At 37.3% G+C, this 23,140-nt stretch overlaps 1 protein-coding gene across 1 annotated transcript; it reads right to left on the reverse strand.

The window, feature by feature from the left end:
* Window positions 1-247: 247 nt before the first annotated feature.
* On the reverse strand, window positions 248-4,820 carry LOC133336163 (uncharacterized). Its single transcript, XM_061544459.1, has 3 exons — window positions 4,810-4,820; window positions 4,102-4,762; window positions 248-370 (listed from the first exon to the last, which is right to left on the reverse strand). Exons 1-3 carry the CDS (start codon window positions 4,818-4,820, stop codon window positions 257-259), a joined length of 786 nt encoding a protein of 261 aa, XP_061400443.1. The 3' UTR covers window positions 248-256.
* Window positions 4,821-23,140: the final 18,320 nt, after the last annotated feature.

Below are 23,140 nucleotides of genomic sequence, written 5' to 3' on the forward strand. Positions count from 1 at the left end.
GTAGATTTTTAAAAGAATATTTTCTCATTGACCCAATAAGGCGTAGATTTTTAAAAGAATATTTTCTCATTGACCCAATAAGACAACCAATTTTTTGTTTAAAATTATTTCATTTAAATTTTTTAGTTTTTTCACCTTTTAATTAAAATTACATATTTATTTATTTTCTTTAGAGGAGACACTTAAACGCTAACAATTTTGTATTTATATAAAATGAAATCCAAAGATATAAGATAAAAAATATAGCTTGATATTTTTATATACAACGTTGTATCACATCATTGATACCGGTGCCACGATCGCCATATTCACCACCACGTTTATATGAAACGGATACTTTATTTTTCCAACCATCACGAGGACTTGATAACTGAAATAATAAGAAAAACGGAAAAAATAATTAATATAAATTAAAATAATTAATTTCAAAATTTCTAAATTCGCAGTTTGTTTTGTAAAATCAAGTCATTCTGAAATTTTTCAGAAAGAAGCCATCTATTCTCTGAGTCATTTACTTAAGAAAGTACTTAGACCTTCAATATTTGAAATTGTATGCGACCCTTAAATTTATTTGGGGATTATGTCAAAAGGTGGAAAATGTGTTATATTTTCCGCAACCTCTAAGCTCCATCAGAAACCTTGTAAGAGGGCTATGTGAAAATAAATAAAACATGCGGTCAACTTCGGTATGAAAATGGGGTCAGAACTCGATCAGAGAATACTTATAAGGAGCCTATGTCGCTACCCTAAAAATTCTAAAATGTTATTCTCGGAAAAAAGAAATGTCCACTTGCATCCAAATTGGTTAGGAAAATGTCAGTAAAACCTTAAAAATATCTAACATTGTTTAGGAGGACAAAGCAAAAAACATTTTTCCGAGAAGATAATAAATTCTCTGAAAACATGACATTCCACACTCTACACTCAATTCAGTACCCTATGCCAAATTTAGTGTAAATTCGAAGATATATACGGACTTTGTGCACCATTTCTATTAATTCGGACAAAAAAATATATGGGAGCTATATCTAAATCTGAACCGATTTTCACGAAACTTAGCACACATCATTCTGCACTTAATTCACTTTGTTGCACCATTTACATAAAAACGGTCGAAACTATATATGGGAACTATAAAGAAATCTGAACCGATTTTCACGAAACTTTGTACACATCACTCTGACTTAATTCAGTACGCTATGTCAAATTTTGTGCAGATCAAAAGATATATAGGGACTTTGGTACATCATTTCTATTAAATCGGACGAAAATATATATGGGAGCTATATATAAATGTGAACCGATTTTTAGGAAACTTAACACACATCATTCTAGGTTTAATTCTGTGCGCTATGCCAATTTTTTTGCAAATCCAAGGATATATAGGGACTTTGGACCACCATTTACATAAAATCGGACGAAACTATATATGGGAGCTATAACAAAATCTGAACCGATTTTCACGAAACTTTGTACGCATCACTCTAGGCTTAATTCAGTGCGCTATGCCAAATTTCGTGCAAATCGAAAAATATTTAGGGACTTTGGTAAATCATTTATATAAATATTTATATAAATATATATGAAAGCTATATTGAAATCTGAACCGATTTCATTCTATACTATGTTAAGTACGCTATACCAAATTTCGTGCAAATCGAAGGATATATAGGGACTTTGGTGCACCATTTACATAAAATCGGACGAAAATATATATGGGAGCTATATCTAAATCTGAAGCGATTTTTTACAATTTCAATAGGGTTTGTCCTTGGGCCAAAGAAATAAGCTGTGCCAAATTTCATCCAATTTGAATCAAAAATTCGACCTAAAATGGGATTACGAAAACTTCGTTTGGAAAACGATAATAGGAGGCGGATTTTTAAACAAATTTACAGAGGCGTGAATTTTTAAAGATTCGGGCATCGATGTTTCAAGAAATTTATTTTCAGGGTCAGCAGAGTCGTGGATTTTTAAAGAAATGTATTTTGAGGGTTATATACGCGTTGAATTTTAAATAAATTTATTTTCAGTGTCAGCAGAAGTATGGATTTAAAAAAATATTGTATAGGCCCATATACGCTTGGATTTAAAGAAATGTATTTTTATGTCCAATTTAGGTATGAATGTTTCAACAAATTTATTTTAAGGGTCAACAGAGGTTTGGATTTTTAAAGAAATGTTTGTTTATGGTTAATATAGGCGTAGATATTTCAACAAATTTATTTTTAGTGCCGATATAGGCCTGGATGTTTCAAGAAATTTATTTTCAGGGTCAATAGAGGTGTTTTTCTACTATAGAAGAGCCAAATGATATTCTACGAAAAATGGAAATTTTGTTTTAGAGACCCCTATTCAGACACATATGTTTTAAAATACAAGAGGCAGACCTCACGAAGATCATCTACCTATAGAATGAGAATATATGAAAATATGTTTGGAAAACTTATAGAGAGGAGGTTGTACCCCTTAAATGCCTGCCTTCTAAGTAAGCTTCAAAAAATTTCATACGGAAAATGGAATTGATTTATCTTAAGGGAACCCCATCCACCAAAATATTTTTTTGGAAAATCGCCGATTTTTTACCAAAAACCAAGTTAAAAAATAAGGAAGATCTTCACCGATTGGCTTTATCCTAGTTCATACGAGAGCTATACACTCCCAGAGAAACGTTGCAAAATTTGGAACCGATTGGATTATTAGTTTTTGAGTTATCGTGCCCGCCATTCGCAAAAAAATGTTTAGAGAAAAACGCGTTTAAAGTTTGAGAATCCCTTCAGCCGTCACTTGATGCTGACACAATAAATCGGCTATATCTTCAAGTGTTCTTGAGATTTTGACTTGAAATTTTGTAGAGACATTCTTTAATCAGTGTAGATTCGAATTATACCAACAAAAACTTTGACCCCGAGAATGGGGGGTCCCCTTAAAGCTATATACGTTTCCTTGAAAGGAGTAAGACCTATCGATGATCATCTAACTATAAAATCTCTTGTACCGTTGGAAAACTTGTAGAAGTTCCATTCCCGTGGAGGGCCTTTCTTCTATAGAAGATCCAAAAAATAACTTATGGAAAATCAATCATATGTAAAAAACCTAGAGAAGTTCAATAGAAGTCTGGCATTTGTCCTGTCTTTAAAGATGACCTAACTTCGGGACCAAAAATCCATATTCAAACTAGAAAGACATAAATCCATATATGTATAGAATACCTGAAACACTTCTATATGCACAATATAATCGCAAACACATGTGGAAACATCATATTTAAAAATTTAAGTTTGAAACCATCATGACCTACTGGATTCGATTTTATTAGTGCAAAAAACTCTAAAACCTCGTCACGACGAACATATCAAAAACTAAATCCCTCCTCAACATCAAGTGGAACATTCGGTACATTATCACGAGACTGATTACGAACATTCAATAGTTTCATTAGAATCACACGCCACAACATCCCTTTTAAGTAATGACCAAATTTGTTTAGAAGACTTGTTACAAAATATATTACTATAGGCTACACGCTCAACTTTTCGTACATTTTTCGTCGTATGCCTCAGCTTATAGAAAGCCTTCCAATTTTCATCATGGAAGAAATTTTGACTGAACAGAGCTACATATCTTCTATCTAGGACCTATAGAAAGAATCCTACTTATAGAAGGTATTCTGTCCATAAAAGACCTTTAGAAGGTATTCCATCTATATAGAAGACCTATATTAAGTCTACTGTTCCATCTAGAAGGACAAAAGTACATTTGCATAGAAGATCTCTTGTATTCTGTAAATAGATTAACTTCCATAATTTTTCAATAGATGGAAGCCCTCATACATAATTTCTATATATGAAAAAACATTTTCTAAAGACTCTAGCTTTTTGAAATAGAATTATGTCTTTAAAATACCTATAGAAGTTCTTCAATGACATATAAAAGGCTTAAGAAAGACCTTTAGAAGGTATAGAAAATAAATATCTTCTACAGGTCTTCTGTCTATAGAACATGCTGTTCATTTAAAGAACACCCTCAAAATTTGTTCTAATCTCCACTCTTCCTTACACTTTCTCATACTTCTTCGCCGTTTCTTTTTCTTTTACTCACCAAAAATGAACACAGGAATCCCTTAACAGCATCGAAATTTGGTCCCACCGTGAATATTTCATGAATGATATCTTCCAGACAAATGATACCCTTATCACCCAGATGTTCCTCAATCATAGTATTCGATTGAATCGGTGTCTTTTTACCATTGACAATGGCAAAACCCTTCTTGAATACCAATTCACGAATGGTGGCAATACTGGGATATCCATACACCACAAAAGGTTCGATGACTTTCAACAGTATTTGATTTTCTTTGCTATTCTCCAGGAAAACGGTATGATGGCGATGTGTCATTCCCAATGTTTTCATAATTTTATTTGTTGTCTCATCGAAAATCTTTTTGCCAGCGTGTCTCATAACCAGCAACAGTTTCTGATTGACCTGTGTCGAATCGTTGGTGTCACAAATATTGGTGGTCCGCAGAGTGTGTTTGATACGATTCGCTGTACGTTCCGCTTTAAGATAATTCATAACAAACGATTCGGCGCGGCGGAATTTATGATGCTTCCTGGCTTTGGCAATGCGTTCGGTTTTTAGGCGTTTCTTTTGTTCCAATGTGGCCTTATCCTGAAGAATACGACGTTTGCGATGGGCCAACACCGACACGGTTTTGCCAGGCAATTTATTCGGAACTGCATATCTAGAGAAGTAGACAGGGAGAGTGTTAGATATTAAGCCAAGGAATAAAGTTCACAAAGTACTTACTTGTCCGACATATTTGAAAATTGGAATTTATCGAGTAGTTTATTAAAATGTCAAATTATTTCAAATATTTCCAGCATGCACAGCGACAAAACCAACCGATCCAATCAAACACGTGCGGTACAAAAAACTTGAATGAAAATAAATGCAGGGTTGTACGAAAAAGTAGTATTGAAATCGGTTTGGGTACTAAATAATGAACTCTGCGTGGCATCATTAATGGCAACGGAAGATGTGTGGCAAAATTAGCAGAGAGATAGAATTTATGTTCATGGTCAATATAGGCGAGGAAAATTATGTCTAGGGTCAAAATAAATGTGGATTTTTAAAGAAAATTATTTTCGGGGTCAACAGAGGCGTGGATTTTAAAGAAATTTATTTTCAGGGTCGAGGCGTGGATTTTTAAAGAAATTTATGTTCATGGTCGAGGCGTGGGTTTTTAAAGAAATTTATTTTCAGGGTCAACAGAGGCGTTGATTTTTAAAGAAATTTATTTTCAGGGTCAACAGAGTAGTGGATTTTTAAAGAAATTTATTTTCAGGGTCAACGGAGGCGTGGATTTTTAAAGAAATTTATTTTCAGGGTCAACAGAGGAGCGGATTTTTAAAGAAATTTATTTTCAGGATAAACAGAGGATTGGATTTTTAAAGAAATTTATTTTCATGGTCAACAGAGGCGTGGATTTTTAAAGAAATTTATTTTCAGGGTCAACAGAGGCGTGGATTTTCTTAGAAACTATTTTTCCTGGGCCAAAAGAGGCGTGGAGTTTTTAAAGAATATTTTTTTCTGAGGCAAAAGAGGCGTGGAGTTTTTAAAGAATATTTTTTCTGGGTTAACAGAGGCGTGGAGTTTTTAAAGAATATTTTTTCTGGGTTAACAGAGGCTTGGATTTTTTAGAAACTATTTTTTCCTGGGCCAAAAGAATCGTGGATTTTTTAAAGAATATTTTTTTTGGACCAAAAGAGGCGTGGTTTTTTAAAGAAAATTTGTTCTGGTCCAAAGTAGGGGTGGAGTTTTTAAAGAATACTTTTTCCTAGGCCAAAAGAGGTGTGTTTTTTTTAAGATCATTTTTCTCTAGGCCAAAAGAGGCGTACATTTTTTAAAGAATATTTTTCCAATGGCTATTGTAAACAATCAAGGGTCAATCGATTTATATAATTATTAATCGATTGGAATCCTCAACTGGGCTATTGTGATTGCATTTGGACAAGATGTATTTCCCCACACCCCATTTTATATCGATTTTTGGACTTGATTATCGATTTTTTACTATTTTTTTAAATATTTCAACCAAAAGTAAAAAAAAAAAACAAAGATTTACATATTTTTTTAAATCTATTTATAGGCTCTTTATTTAAATATTTTATTGTAGACTCATTTAAAAATAGAAATTATTGGTTCCGAACTATGTTTTCAAAATAACGTTCCGCTTGGTTTTGTGTTCAGTTTGTTCTTCTTCAACACCATCCAGTTTTCATATCAAACTAGTCAGCACCAAACAATTAGAATTAAACAAACCCAACAGCAAGGCACCACTGACTGCCTGACCGACCAACCGACGACGCCAACCATTCAAAATGGTTGTTGGTTGGTCGGTCGTATCGGTTGACTCTCTCGATATCAAACAGTCATCGAGCTCTATTTAAAACAGGCGAACAGAAATTTCAGAAAGACAAACGAATCGAACTGAACATCGCCAGCCGATAGATGTGTTCAATGAAGAAATGAAAACCAGATGGTGCGGTGTCCCGCCAAAATAATATGTATGTGTGTCTGGATGTGTGTGTGTAGCAGAAAAAGTAAACAAAAAGCAAAACATTATATGTATTAGGGGTACTCACAGATTTTCACAATGATTTTGGTTAGATCAGTCCTAACTCAAACCCGGAAGGCGAAGTAAAATAAAGGAGGAAATATCTAACAAATATGGATCATCGCTCAATGAATGACCGCGGTTTTTGCCTAAAATAAATAGACACCAAAATTTTTAATTTGAAACCTTCCACCTCGAAGTATTCAATGAAATTCCTCTAAAGTTCATGTCCTTCGGTATGTCAAAATCTACTTTTTTTAGCTGTAACTCCTCTTGAACGCATATTGTATCCACAAAACATCATCATCTTAGTTTTTCTCGGGTTATTTTTCGTCGACAGGTGTTTAGGGTATACCTCCGATTTTCAACCAATATAATTTGCTGTTATAGTGCTTCCTAGATAGCAAAGCTATTGACCAGAGTTGGGCAATATCGTTTCAGAAACGGTTCAATGTGACGAGAGCAAAAATTAAAGAAATTCTCTCCAGATTTTCTAGTTTGCCTGTATGTTGAATACCTTAGAGAGAAAAAACAGATATCATCCGCTTAATCTAACTCATCAAGTTATTAATTTTATGCCTCTTCTCTGAAAGCAGAGCAGAAACGGCTAGTTTAGGTTGCCGTTTTAAAGAACTGGAGAGCTCTATAACTGCGTACCTAGCTCTTATTGTTTTCTGGGATTCTTCCATTTTTGCACAATGTTTCCCCTATGAAAGTTCGTCTGATGTTGTCGAAAGATTTCTTTAAATTGATGAACAGTATATACAAGGTTTTTGGGTCATAACGATGCTATTATGACTCGTAGTGTCGGCCTGGTAAACACAGCTTCTATTTGACCTAAAGCCAGCTTATTCATTTCTCATGTTTCCTACCGTGGGCTAAACAGTGTGGCCTGCGGTCACGATACAAACCATAGTTATGGACCAATCTTTGCGTGTGGGATGTGTTCCGGCCAAAGGCGACTCCTTTTGTTTCGGGTAATGATCCGTTTATTTTTAGAGAAATTAATCGAAAACTTTATTTTTGTCGGTTTTCTGGTGACTCTTGAGGCCACAATTATGACCCGAACATCACCAAAATTTACACCAGGAAGGGAATCTGGACAAAGAACTGACTGTTCTGATGAATATCGGACAATATTTAGCGGGTCAAATAGACATAGACTTTTATGTGAAAAAATAATGTGGTCTAAATATTCGTATATTCTTTAGTATAACCATTACTACACAGGAGGGCGAAAATATAGCACTGATGGCTGGGAGATTTTGCTTGAGGTTCCAGTTATCAGCTTTCCATCACAGGCGATCTAACCAACTTATTCGAATGGATGTCTTGATATTGAGCGGTCAAATGAACCAAGACTTTTTTTTCGTAAAATAACAAAATTGTAAGCTTATGGAGTAAATTTTAACTCCTGATATCATTATTCGGATAAGATTCCTGCAGAGAAGCATCTAATCGGCAAGGAGAGTGCAAATATAGCATAATATTACCCAGGATCGGAATATAAATGCGCTGGAACTTAGATCTCAATGCAAGTTGTGTAGGGTTTAGACTATTTTCCGGAAGTTAAAGTCCTTATTTTTGGTATATTTTGGAAAAAAAAAACATTCCGTTTTTACTTATTAAAGCCGCTATTATATAATTTTCTAAGAGCATTTTTCCCTTTCCCATTCCAAATGTTCAGCCAGTTGAAATTAACGGCATTTTCTTGAGAACATGAAATGGTTTGAATTTTGTCCCGCTTTTTATCATTTCTGTCACTTTTTTGTAACTGGATACGAACACTTCGGTAGAGATTTTACAAAAATCTGCAGATCATTTATAACTTTTCAGCTCTTGTCTGAAAGTTCGCTTGATTTTCTACCCAAATTTATTTTCAATTTGTTTTAAGGGGACCCCCCCATTCCCGGGGTCCAAAATCTTGTTGATATAATTCGAATCTACACTAATTAAAGAATGTCCCTACAAAATTTCAAATGAAAATCTAAAGAACTCTTGAAGATATAGCCGATTTATTGTGTCAGCTTCAAGTGACGGCTAAAGGGCTTCTCAAACTCTAAACGCGTTTTTCTCCAAACATTTTTTTGCGAATGGCGGGCAAGATAACTCAAAGACTAATAACCCAATCGATTTCAAATTCGTACACGTTTCTCTGTGAGTATATAGCTATCGTATGAACTAGGATAAAGCCAATCGGTGAAGATCTTCCTTATTTTTTAACTTGGTTTTTGGTCAAAATTCGACGATTTTTCAAAAATATTTTTTCAAAGGTCCGCCATTTTGATAATTTTAGAGCGAAGTCGATAATCCTAGTTCATACGAGAGCCAGACATGTACTCTTTCTAACACAGTTGGAATTTTCGGATTCCGATGATCCAGTGCCCGCCATCAAAAATAAGGACTTTTCTTTAATTACAAAAAAAAACAACAACAAAGCAATAACAACAATTTTTTGTAAATTATTTTTCTTCTTTTTTAAACCGTCAAATATATATGTGCAAAGTTACAAACCTTAACAATCATTGGTATTGATTTACCAGCCCATTGAAAATCTTGAAAAATTAAAATCGAGAATGAGTGGGGTTCCCTTAAATTACACTGAATTAAAAATTGATATTTTGATAACACAGTCCTTAAAAATAAAAGCAGAAATTATATACGTATTTTGAATACTATACCTATGGTAGATGGTATAAAAAGTCGGCCCGGTCGATTTCTTTTTAATTTCATTGTCTTCTCTAAATTATAATTCGAGGAAGTGAGTACCCCTAATGATTACCTTCTTCGAAATACTTACTGATGATGTTCGTTGCTTGTTGGTAGTGTTTGACAATACCGAACCCAAAAAAAAAAAAAAAACTTTTGAAGTCAGTAACGGCGAACTTCACTCGCTTGTGCTAGAGAAGACAGCCGCAACACCAGTCGCCGAACATGGATGAACACCGAGTGCTCAAACAAGCAAGCGACCGAACGAATTCTTCCATTGAAGAGACGACCACCGGTACCGCACGCAACACACGAACGAAATAAGTGAAATCTTTTAGGCACGTCAACGAAATTTTCAATCAGGCAAACAGCAAAACTAAACAGCAGCATCCCGCACAGTATATGGACGATTGTGAATCAACCGACCGACCGACCGACCGGACCAACATGTCATGTTGTTTTTATTTTCTTATGCCAATTGTTTGGCCATTGCATTTGGGTGGAAAGAGATGGCTAGCGATAGTGGCTCTGAAAGCGTGCAAGCAAACGAAAGAGATGGTAATATAAAATGTGTGCGAACAGTAAGTGCTGCCTCTCACTCACTATTCGAGGTAATATGTTTTGGTGTTTTTTTCTCATAATATTACCGCCGCCGTTTTTTCAGTTCCACCCCCTATCTAAAATTTTTGCTAACCTGATACAATGGAATCAGAATTCAAATTCGTGATTCTTCTAGGTGGTGAGTGAGTGAAAACGAAATGTTTTCAAGAGTTTTTTGCAACACTGGATGTGAATGGATGCGACCGACCAACATGATTGAGGACCGAAACCACAAAGCCAATTTTTATAATAATTATTATTTTATTTACAATAATTATTATGTATGTTGTTGTTATTTTTTAAATTTATCTCTGTAAAACTTTCTCAACTGATATTTTAACTTGGTTTTTGCCAGGCTAGCAGGCTTTTCTGTATGGCTTTGACATAGGCGGTTGGCAGCCGGTTTTTTGGCACTGGAATCCATTTGCTCTCAATGAAAAGGGTTGCCAGCATTATTTTGAAACAAAATCACCGCCTTATGAGGAAAATAAAAGTAGTAAAAATGTGAATGCATGCGGATCCAAATGTATATTTTTCCTCGCTCAATGTATGTGCCATTAAATATTTTTATTCTCACCTTAACCTATTCAGTAGCGATGGTAACCATCACTACTCATGCCGTATCAAAAGAGGGGGTGTGTATTTTTACAGTGGACTCCGTATAATTATAAAAACACAGTTAATGATTTTTAGTCATACAACTTAAGTTCGCTTGAGTTGAAGTTCGGAGGACATTCTAAATTCCTAAAATCGACCGGTCAGGACATACATATGTATAGATATTTGGGTCTATGCGATTTTATATTGTTTGTCAGGATATTATTTTATTATTTAAGAAAACTGGATAGTAATCCATTACTGGAACCACCTAGAAAATTCGATGTATGCGGACTTCGAGTTATGGAATTAATTATAATTTGCCTATCTCATGCACATAGCTGCGTTTATCCACGCGAGGAATGCGGAAATATCCCTCACGAAGTCAGCGGCCACTCAGTTTACCACATGCACAGCGGATATGCGGCTAACTCTTTAAAAAGCAGGTCGCTGGGTCCATAATTTCGCCCACTAATTGCCTTAATGTTCTAAAAGTTACATTCGATAGCCTATAGAAGTCATTTGTAAATTTCGAAGCTATTTGCGATAAGGTCAGCAGCAGGTTCTCAAGTTACTAGCCGGCAGTACTGAGGAAGCTGGTAAAGAAATCTTGTTGGCAACCTATACAACGATAGGCAGATCTTTAGTAAACTAGGGCCGCAACCAGTATGGTCCAGAACGCAGCAGTTTTTTTTGAAGAAAAGTTCTCGATCTGATAAAGAAACCTTATTGACAACCAGCTATGCATCGATAGGCCGTTATGTGGTAAACTATGCGGCTGCAGAGTGGTCTGCTAAGTATGCCACTCAGCAGATTTTTTCCAAACGAAGAATATGAAAATATCCGACACGACATCAATGGCACACTTTTTGCCACTTGGACTGCGGAGATGCGACTACCTTGGAATGTGCAGATGAAATGGGATCATAATTCCGACCACTAATTACCTCTAGGTTCTATTGGTTACATTCGATAGCCTATAGAAGGCTTCCGCGCATGACATAGCTATTTGCAATAAGGTCGGATGTACTTTGGAAGCTAATGAAGAAACCTTGTTGCCGATCAATACAGCGATAGGTCGGTCTGCGGTAAACTATGCGGCTCCAGACGTATATCCGCAACACCGTATATATTTTTCCATTCGAGGAATATGAAAACATCCGCCAAAAAGTCAACGGTCACATTGTTTACCACATGGGCAACGGAAATGCGGTTACCTTTGAAAGTGCTGGTCGACGAGCCCAACACTTGATAGCCTATATTAGTCGTTCGCGAACGCCATACTATTTGCTATAACGTAAGGAGAACGAACAAAGTACTCGATTTGATAAAGAAACCTATACAGCCATAGGACGGTCTGTGGCAAACTATGCAGTTCCAAAGTGATCCTCTGACGTATGTCCGTAACGCAAAAGAATTTTCATACGAGGAATGTTTACCATATGGACAGGGGAGATGCTGCTACCTTTGAATGTGCAAATCGATGGGACCTAGCATATCACAGTTGCAGCCTAAAAATGCCAGACGCCTATCTTTAAATAACCAGCCCTCCATCCAGAGAACAGCTTTCTATCATAAGAAGAACGGACTTCTATCCTAAGAAAGTCAGCCTCTAACCCGTAGAATGCTAGCCATTTATCAGTAAAAGGTTAGTCCTTTATATCTAAAGGGTCAGAGAGCATTGCATCCCTAAAAGGTCAGAGTTCTATCCTTAGAAGAACCGTCTTCTATCATAATTAGGCCGGACTTCTATCCTAAGAAGGTCAGCCTCTAACCCGTAGAATGGTAGTCATCTATCCTTAGAAGGCCAGTGCTTTATCTTTAGAACGTTAGGCTATTCTAAGAAGGCCAAAACTCCAATACTACTCTTAAAAGAAGACCAGCCATCCTCAGAAGGTCAGCATTCCATCCTTTGTACAACCTTACATCCTAAAAATGCCAGACTTCCATCTTTAGATAACCACCCTCTGTATTTTAAAGGCCAGTGTTCAATTCTTAGGAGATCAGCCTTCTATCATATGTAGGCCGGTCTTCTATCCTAGAAAAGTCAGCCTTTAACCCGTAGAATGCCTGTCAGATATCATTCAAATTCTGACATGTGCAATCTTTACAAATTCGTCGTTAGAAGGCATTATTCGGAATTTTTTGTCCCGTTCTCCAACAACATGAGCTCTAATTTGATATTTTGGTCCACTTTTTATCGTAGTCCTCATAACGGTACATTCCGTATTTTTCAATAATCCTCAAGTCGTGGATTTTTCAAATGAATATTTGGAGGCGTGGAGGAGAAGGGTATTTTAAAATTAATATTTCTTAATGATTCGATCAAGGCATGGAATATTGTTCAATAATCCGATCCTCAAGACGTGGATTTTTTATTAAGCCGTGGATTTTTTAATGATTTCCAATGACCCGATCCCCAAGGCATGGATTTTTAAATGATTTTCAATGACCCGATCCCCAAGGCGTAGATTTTAAAATGATTTTCAATGACCCGATCCCCAATGCGTGGATATATAAATGATTTTCAATGACCCGATCCCCAAGGCGGGGATTTTTAAATGATTTTCAACAACCTGATGTTCCAGCCGTGTTCTTCAATGTCCTGATACTCAAAGAGTGAATTTTTAAAGTATTTTCAATGACCCGATTTTTAAGGCGTGGATTTTTAAAGGATTTTCAATGACCCGATTATTAAGGCGTGGATTTTTAAAGGATTTTCAATGACCCGATTATAAAGGCGTGGATTCTTAAATGATTTTCAATGACCCGATCCGACTAAGGCGTGGAATTTTAAATGATTTTCAATGACCCGATCCGACTAAGGCGTGGATTCTTAAATGATTTTCAATGACCCGATCCGACTAAGGCGTGGATTCTTAAATGATTTTCAATGACCCGATCCGACTAAGGCGTGTATTCTTAAATGATTTTCAATGACCCGATCCGACTAAGGCGTGGATTCTTAAATGATTTTCAATGACCCGATCCGACTAAGGCGTGGATTCTTAAATGATTTTCAATGACCCGATCCGACTAAGGCGTGGATTCTTAAATGATTTTCAATGACCCGATCCGACTAAGGCGTGAATTCTTAAATGATTTTCAATGACCCGATCCCCAAGGCGGGGATTTTTAAATGATTTTCAACAACCTGATGTTCCAGCCGTGTTATTCAATGTCCTGATACTCAAAGAGTGAATTTTTAAAGTATTTTCAATGACCCGATTATTAAGGCGTGGATTTTTAAAGGATTTTCAATGACCCGATTATTAAGGCGTGGATTTTTAAAGGATTTTCAATGACCCGATTATTAAGGCGTGGATTTTTAAAGGATTTTCAATGACCCGATTATAAAGGCGTGGATTCTTAAATGATTTTCAATGACCCGATCCGACTAAGGCGTGGATTCTTAAATGATTTTCAATGACCCGATCCGACTAAGGCGTGGATTCTTAAATGATTTTCAATGACCCGATCCGACTAAGGCGTGGATTCTTAAATGATTTTCAATGACCCGATCCGACTAAGGCGTGGATTCTTAAATGATTTTCAATGACCCGATCCGACTAAGGCGTGTATTCTTAAATGATTTTCAATGACCCGATCCGACTAAGGCGTGGATTCTTAAATGATTTTCAATGACCCGATCCGACTAAGGCGTGGATTCTTAAATGATTTTCAATGACCCGATCCGACTAAGGCGTGGATTCTTAAATGATTTTCAATGACCCGATCCGACTAAGGCGTGAATTCTTAAATGATTTTCAATGACCCGATCCCCAAGGCGGGGATTTTTAAATGATTTTCAACAACCTGATGTTCCAGCCGTGTTATTCAATGTCCTGATACTCAAAGAGTGAATTTTTAAAGTATTTTCAATGACCCGATTTTTAAGGCGTGGATTTTTAAAGGATTTTCAATGACCCGATTATTAAGGCGTGGATTTTTAAAGGATTTTCAATGACCCGATTATAAAGGCGTGGATTCTTAAATGATTTTCAATGACCCGATCCGACTAAGGCGTGGATTCTTAAATGATTTTCAATGACCCGATCCGACTAAGGCGTGGATTCTTAAATGATTTTCAATGACCCGATCCGACTAAGGCGTGGATTCTTAAATGATTTTCAATGACCCGATCCGACTAAGGCGTGGATTCTTAAATGATTTTCAATGACCCGATCCGACTAAGGCGTGTATTCTTAAATGATTTTCAATGACCCGATCCGACTAAGGCGTGGATTCTTAAATGATTTTCAATGACCCGATCCGACTAAGGCGTGGATTCTTAAATGATTTTCAATGACCCGATCCGACTAAGGCGTGGATTCTTAAATGATTTTCAATGACCCGATCCGACTAAGGCGTGAATTCTTAAATGATTTTCAATGACCCGATCCGACTAAGGCGTGGATTCTTAAATGATTTTCAATGACCCGATCCGACTAAGGCGTGGATTCTTAAATGATTTTCAATGACCCGATCCGACTAAGGCGTGGATTCTTAAATGATTTTCAATGACCCGATCCGACTAAGGCGTGGATTCTTAAATTATTTTCAATGACTCGATCCGACTAAGGCGTGGATTCTTAAATGATTTTCAATGACCCGATCCGACTAAGGCGTGGATTCTTAAATTATTTTCAATGACCCGATCCGACTAAGGCGTGGATTCTTAAATGATTTTCAATGACCCGATCCGACTAAGGCGTGGATTCTTAAATGATTTTCAATGACCCGATCCGACTAAGGCGTGGATTCTTAAATGATTTTCAATGACCCGATCCGACTAAGGCGTGGATTCTTAAATGATTTTCAATGACCCGGTCCGACTAAGGCGTGGATTCTTAAATGATTTTCAATGACCCGATCCGACTAAGGCGTGTATTCTTAAATGATTTTCAATGACCCGATCCGACTAAGGCGTGGATTCTTAAATGATTTTCAATGACCCGATCCGACTAAGGCGTGGATTCTTAAATGATTTTCAATGACCCGATCCGACTAAGGCGTGGATTCTTAAATGATTTTCAATGACCCGATCCGACTAAGGCGTGGATTCTTAAATGATTTTCAATGACCCGATCCGACTAAGGCGTGGATTCTTAAATGATTTTCAATGACCCGATCCGACTAAGGCGTGGATTCTTAAATGATTTTCAATGACCCGATCCGACTAAGGCGTGGATTCTTAAATGATTTTCAATGACCCGGTCCGACTAAGGCGTGGATTCTTAAATGATTTTCAATGACCCGGTCCGACTAAGGCGTGGATTCTTAAATGATTTTTCAATGATGTCACGTTTATCTCGAACTTTACGTGACATGACGTTACACTTATCCAGATTCGATAGTAGTTTCTCTCTGACGCCAAAACGAGTGCTTGGGGCTTTTTTGTTATTATGCTTGGAATTCTCGCTAACTGCTCGCCTGCCTACCAGACTGCCGCCGCCTCTCGACACGCCACACTCAGTGTCTCGGTATCTGTCTCTTTGTTAATATCGTGAATTCGGAGTAACGCAAAGTGTATCATCGTCGTCGTGTTGCCGGTATTTGGCAAACAACGTGTGTGCAAATTTCGTCTTGTTTGTAACTGAAAACCACCACCAAGCGAACCACCAACCACTCCAATAACCAAAGGCTCCAACAATCCGACAACATAATACATAACATGTGATAAATAAAGACAATAAAAGTGTAATTAAATAGTTAATTTTTTGTTGGTGGAAAATTTGATCCAATTGATAATTACATTTTTTTGGTTAATAACAACAACAACGTTGACATTACAAAAAACTACAAATTGTTGGTCTGTCTGACCTGATGATATCAAATTTGGTGGTAAACTTCAGAGAAAACACGTTCTTCGAAATACAACTGAGAGAGGGTTAATTGCAAAGAATAACAGAGAGAAAAAGAGAGATAGAGAGCTAATGTGTGACAAAACATCAGGGATGGAAGTTGTGAATTTGTAATGAAGGAAAAATCCTTTTAAAAAACATATGTATACCCTTCACCACACTGTCGTACTGGGTATTATGTCTTTGTGCATATGTTTGTTTGGTTCCGTTTGAGAATATGCATAGAATCACTTTCTGAGTCGATTTACGCATGGACGAACACTATTGAAATTGGGAAAAAATCGGTTCAGATTTAGATATAGCTCCCATATATATTTTCGTCCGATTTAAGGTAAATGGTGCACCAAAGTCCCTATATATCTATCGATTTGCACGAAATTTGGCACAGCGTAATGAATTAGGACTAGAATGATATGTGTTAAGTTTCCTGAAAATCGGTTCAGATTTAGATATAGCTCACATATATATTTTCGTCCGATTTAATGTAAATGGTGCGCCAAATTCCCTATATATCTTTCGATTTGCACGAAATTTGGCACAGCTTAATGAATTAGGCCTAGAATGATGTGTGCAAAGTTTCGTGAAAGTCGGTTCAGATTTAGATATAGCTCCCATATATATTTTCGTCCGATTTAAGGTAAATGGTGCACCCAAGTCCCTATATATCTTTCGATTTGGACGAAATTTGGAACAGCGTAATGAATTATGTCTAGGATGTGTGTTAAGTTTCGTGAAAATCGGTTCAGATTTAGATATAGCTCCCATATACATTTTCGTCCAATGTAAGGTAAATGATGCACCAAAGTCTTTATATATCTTTCGATTTGCACGAAATTCGGCATAGGGTACTGAGTTAGGTCTAGAATGATGTGTTAGGTTTCCTGAAATCGGTTCAGATTTAGATATAGCTTCTATATCTGACCAGATGAATCCAATTTATGGATCCAATTTCATTTTGCTGGTCCTTTAAAAATGCGACGTCTGTTGGGTTTCATCTGTTGAATATACCCAAAGTGGTGAAGGGTATCATATAGTCGGCCCGTCCGACTTTACTACTTTCTTTACTGTTTTTTTTTAATGTTTTCCACAAGGCGTGAATTTTTTAAAGGAAATATTTTTTCAATGATCCTCAAGTCGTTGATTTTTTAAGGGAATATTTTTTGAATGATCCTCAAGGCGTGGATTTTTAAGCGATTATTTTTTTTAAACGGTCCTCTATTTCTAATTTAAGTAATGTGAGCCACCTTAATGTATTATTATACCCTCCTCCATCCTGATGGTTTTTAAAATTTGTATTAAGCTTTCTTGTACAAATCTGTTCTGATGTATGGCGGTGTAAATAATGAAGAAGACGAAAAAGAAAGATTTCCAAAAATAATGCGACACGCAAACAAAAAAATTTCCGTCAAAACAAGTCTCTGTTTTTTTTGGTAGACAGTTGTTTACTGACCAAGCCATTCAAATGTTACCCGCCAAAACAAAAAGCAAGATAAGTAGTTTGTTAAGAACAATAACCTTAAGGTAGAGGTATTTTCAAATTGTCTTCACTTTTTTTGCCAACTGTACTACCATTTTGAAAATGGGAACATTTCCTGTTTTGGAGTACCGATTTAAATAGAATTTTGTGTTCGTCGCTAGGTGTTGTTGGACCGACTTCGATTTTGAAACCAATGGGGATCCCATTCCATTTGTTTTTTTCTTAATAGCTCCTTCCGGAGCAGGAATAAGTTTCTGAAGTCACTAGCCGGTAGTGACTTCAGAAAAGAAAGCTTGATACAGCGGTAGGCTGCTCCAATGTAGTCCGCTGAAGTAAGTCCAATGCAATGGAAGAACATTCAATTTTACCAAAATGCCGTCCTGAGGCGTCATCATGGAATATATATTTTTTCATAATAAGTTCAGCTTTTTACCCTAAAGAGGTCAGACTTAGATAACAAAAACTAATTTTCACCCTCTGAAGGTCAGCCTCGTATTCTATAAAGACCAGACTTTTATCGCTACATGACCAGTCTTATAACCTCAGAAAATCAGTCTTCTATCCTTAAGCCAGTATTGCATTTTAAAAATTCCAGACGTCTATCTTTAGATAAATAACCCTACAGTCATTAAAGGTCAGAGTGCAATCCTTAGGAGAACCGCCTTCTATTATAAGAAGGCCAAACTACTATCCTAAGAAGGTCAGCCTCTATCGTTGAAGTCGACCAAAAAACACCTGGCGACCTTAGGGAATCTTTCTAGTAACAAATTATCATTATTGGTCAGTTTTTTTGTTACTTATTTTACTTAGCTTGGTTGTGACAGAACATTTGTTCCATAAGCCAAGCTTAAAAAAGATTTACAGGCGCGTCGGTCTTGGGCGCAGCTCATCCAATTGCAAATACCATGTTCCGAGATGTTATATTTCAATTGATCTTGGTCCGAGTCTTCTGGACGTCTTGCCCGTTCATACCATCAGCTTGGTCTTCTCGACATTTACTGCCAGTTCCACTTTGCAGACTCGTTTGCAATTCGTTCAAAGATGGTAGTTGCCGCTCACAATGTTCGACCTATTACGTCGGTGTAGATGAATAACATATTCTGTTTGGGGTACAGAGTGTCATTTCTGTTCACATTTGCATCTCGTAAGATCTTTTTCAGCAGGATGTTAAACAGGTCACACGACAAACTGTCAACTTCTCTGAAGTTTCGTTCGGTATTAAAGGGCTCCGAGAGGTCCTTTCCTGACTTTAATTGCTGACCCAGTGCCAGTTAAACTTATCCTGCATAGCCATATTAATTTTGTAGGAATGCCGAACACAGACATGGCTTTAAATACATCTGAGCGTATTGCAGGTTTGTAGTCGACGTATAGGTGGAGATTGTCGATGTATTTTTCGTGTGTCTTTTTCAGGATTTGGCGCAGTGTGAAAATCTGGTCTATGGTGGATTTGCCACGTCGGAAGCCACATTGACCAATAATGTCATTGTCTATTAGCTTCGGTGGTTTACACAGCACTCTCTTTGCGATGGGAAGGAGATTAATTCCTCTATAGTTGACATATATCGTCGTATCTCTCGGGACACAGACATACATTCCTCTACCCAAATTGTACTAATTAGCTGGTACATACTCCTTACCAGCATCTGACCACCAGTCTTAAATAGTTCGGCTTGTAACCCTTCGGAACCTGCTGCTTTATTATTCTTCAGCCGATTAATTGCTATTCTGACTTCATTTTGGCTAGGTGATATACAATCTAAACCGCCATCTCTTATGGGTTCGGAGTATCTTCTTCACCGCCATTATTTGATACCAGAAGCTTTGCAAAATGCTTCTTCCTGATTCTCAACACCCTGTCTGTGTCTGTCACCAGGTTTCCTTCTCCATAACGACAGGAGGATGGGCCTGCATCGTTGGTAAAATTTCCGGACTTCATTCTGACTCCTGTACATGCCGATTTGTTCACGCTCACGTTTTTTCTCCCGATAATTCTTTATCGCATTACGTGTTGCTGTCTGCAGCGTATGCTGTCTTTTTCATATCAGTAGCATTATGACACTCCTGATCGTACTACGGATTTCTTCATGGTGGTCCTTGGTACCCAAGTGTTGCTCTTGCTGCAGTTTGTAGGAAGTGGGCAGTTCTCTCGGGACAAGGGGTGCTTTCGTCAAGCAGTTATCTGTTGTGTTAACACATTTGCTGCTATATTAAGACCTGTTACAAGGTAGTGGTCCGAATCGATATTCGCTCCTCGGATCGATCCCATTCTCCCTTTCGAATTTTGCATTAAAATCTACTAGCTTCAATGTCATGGCCATGGCAGCAGTCATATGGTGTTTCTAGGCGCTCGTAAAATATGTCTTTGGTCTGCTCATCTATGTCTTCGGTCGGAGTATGGGCGTAAATAAGATTGTTGTAGAAGAACTTCGCTTTTATACAGATTACAGCAATTCGCTTATCTACTGAAGTGAATCTGGGACGAGGTCTTTTATCCCCCCAATTCATATCTCGTTTCATGGCGGCTATAATACAGGGCGTAACCATCTGATTCCCTACGTCATCCAGGTTCGTCAATTTCCTACCACGAAACATATATAATTCCATTTAGCATTTATTTTCCAAATATAATCCCCACTTTCTTCGAAGATGCAAACTTGACCCTACATTATTTACTAGCTCAACACGTGCTTTTAACCGAACAACAATAACAATGACTATTAATGGTAATAACCCACCATGTGCTGCAATTGTTAGCCAAAGCCGGTAAAGACTTCATTGAGAGAGGGTAAATCTGAAAGCTCATAATTCACACGCATGCTCTTCAGAATTCTTCTTCATCTACTCTCGGTGGTTGCTTCTCATTTTGTATGATGTAATTTTGAATAAAAATTTCATCAAATGCACTAAAAAAATACCAACATTAAACTCAGGAGAGAACGGAAAGAATGTTGGTGGATTCAATGCCGTGAACTCTCTCCCTCTATTGTTCTTGCTTGTATCGGCAACATGTCGAAAAAATACACCAAAATAAACGTTGTTTTCCTAATTGAATTCAAACAAACGAACGAACGAAAGACCGACAACAACAATAAAAATGAGCACGTATTTTTTAGATATGTACAGTGAGGAGTACACATTTAGGTACGGTGGGGGTAGTTTTAAAGATGATACATGTTGGACCCACTTTTATTTAAGAGAAATTAAATCGATGAAGAAGTAATAATGGTCTTTGTGTAAGATGAACTGGGATAACCTCATTCGTTTTCGACTGGTGAAAATGTTTTCTTTGAGAATTTTAAAAATAATTTCTAAATAGCCATGCTTTGGAAGTGGTTTTAAACCCTTCTCCTATGGACAGTTGAAAAAAATTCGGGTACGCAATTCGAAACTTCATTCTAATCCGCTGGTTTTCGCTTAGGACTCATATCGCTTATAATGGCCAATTTCGCCGGTCCCTTGACCTTGGATAGTAAGAAACCCCAAATTAGCTTATTGTCATTTAAGCTCCCTATCTCAACGTTTCCAGGGTAGTGAAACAATTTATAAACATTTTTGAGACGCTGAATCTCCGGAAATATAAAGTTCCTCAATAATAAACGTCGTCGTTATCGGGACCATAAATGGTACCTGTGACAATTTCAAAAATTTTGTGAAACATGCACCTTAGGTAATTGTAATCCAGAATTTAAGCCAGGAAAAGTTTCTACCTAAATCGAGAAAATAGTACTATCAAATAGTGGCGGTGAAGAAGATACCCCTAAGAGATGGCGAAATAGAGTGTTACCATCTAGCCATGATGAGGTCAGAATAGCAATCAATCGACTGAAGAATAATAAAGCAGCAGGAGCCGATGGGCTACCAATGGTCAAAAACATTATTGCGCCATACCACTGCGGCTTTAGGCCTGGGAAGTCCACTATTGACCAGATGTTCGCGCTGCGCCAAATCCTGGAAAAGACCCACGAAAAACACATCTACACATTCCACCTATTCGTCGACTATAAAGTCACATTCGACAGCCCTATCCGTTCAGATGAGTTTCAAGGCATGTCTGCGTTCGGCATTCCTGCAAAATAATACGGCTATACAGGATAAATTTAACTGGCACAACATAGCAGTTAACTTCGGAAAGTATCTCTCGGAGCCCTTTAATACCGAACGAGCTAAAAATTTGTCGTGTGACCTATCTAACATCCTGCTCGAAAATGTCATACGAGAGGCAAAGGTGGACACCAAACACATGTTACTCGCCTACGCTGATGACATCGATATAATGGGTCGAACATTGCGAGCGCTAACAGTAACCTTTGAACAAATTGAGAAGGAGTCTGCAAAGTGGGTCTGACAGTAAATAGAGAGAAGACCATGCTGATGGTATCAACACGCAAGACGTCCAGTATACTCCGACCAACTGTGGAACTTGAGAACTACAGCTTCGAGGCAGTCGAAGATTTTATATACCTTGGTACCACAATAAATAAAGCTAATGGCATCAGTTTTGAAATTCGGAGAAGGATAGTGTTGGCCAACAGATGCTACTATGGCCTGAGTAAGCAACTCAAAAGCAAGGCCACCTCTCGCCAGACCAAACTCATATTCTACAAGACGCTGATACTACCCGTGCTGCTATATGGATCTAACGCATGGATACTTGCGCAGGTAGATGAGACAGCTCTTGGAGTGTTTTGAGAGAAAAATTCTCCGAAAGATCTATGGGCCGATCTGCGTCGCCGGGGAATATCGCCGTCGAATAAACCATGAGTTGTACCATATATTCTCATACATAGTCAGACGAGCTGCAGCGACTACGTTGGCTAGGTCATGAAAAAAGAACGAGAACGAGGGAAGAATATGGGAATAAAGGAATGAGAACTAATACGGCATTTACATTAGAACTTTTTAGCGGGTTAACCTACTTTATGAGGATTTATTTGGAATATATTCAAAGGAATTGAAAATTTAAACCCACTCGGTTAACCAAATCCGGTTCAATGTAAACGACCTTTAAAGAACTGTACATAGTTCCTATTGTTCCTTTATCGGAATAGCTCCAACATTAATAACGGTGGACAGTAAGGGTTGACAGAGGGTACCGTTGCTTAACTCCTGCGTTTGTGCGAAACGGTGGGTTATTTTCCATTGGTGAAAACATTTTTGAAGTAGATAAATATGTAGAGAGATATATAATTCTATAGAAAGTTCTAGTATAGTCATGTTCAGCTATATGCGTTACCGTAACTGAGCTTCTATAGTTAACCACGCTTTCCCTTT

Source organism: Musca vetustissima, unplaced genomic scaffold, assembly GCF_032173495.1.
Source record: "Musca vetustissima isolate MV318-11 ecotype Yass unplaced genomic scaffold, APGP_CSIRO_Mvet_v1 utg22547, whole genome shotgun sequence".
NCBI classification, from domain to species: Eukaryota; Metazoa; Arthropoda; class Insecta; order Diptera; family Muscidae; genus Musca; species Musca vetustissima.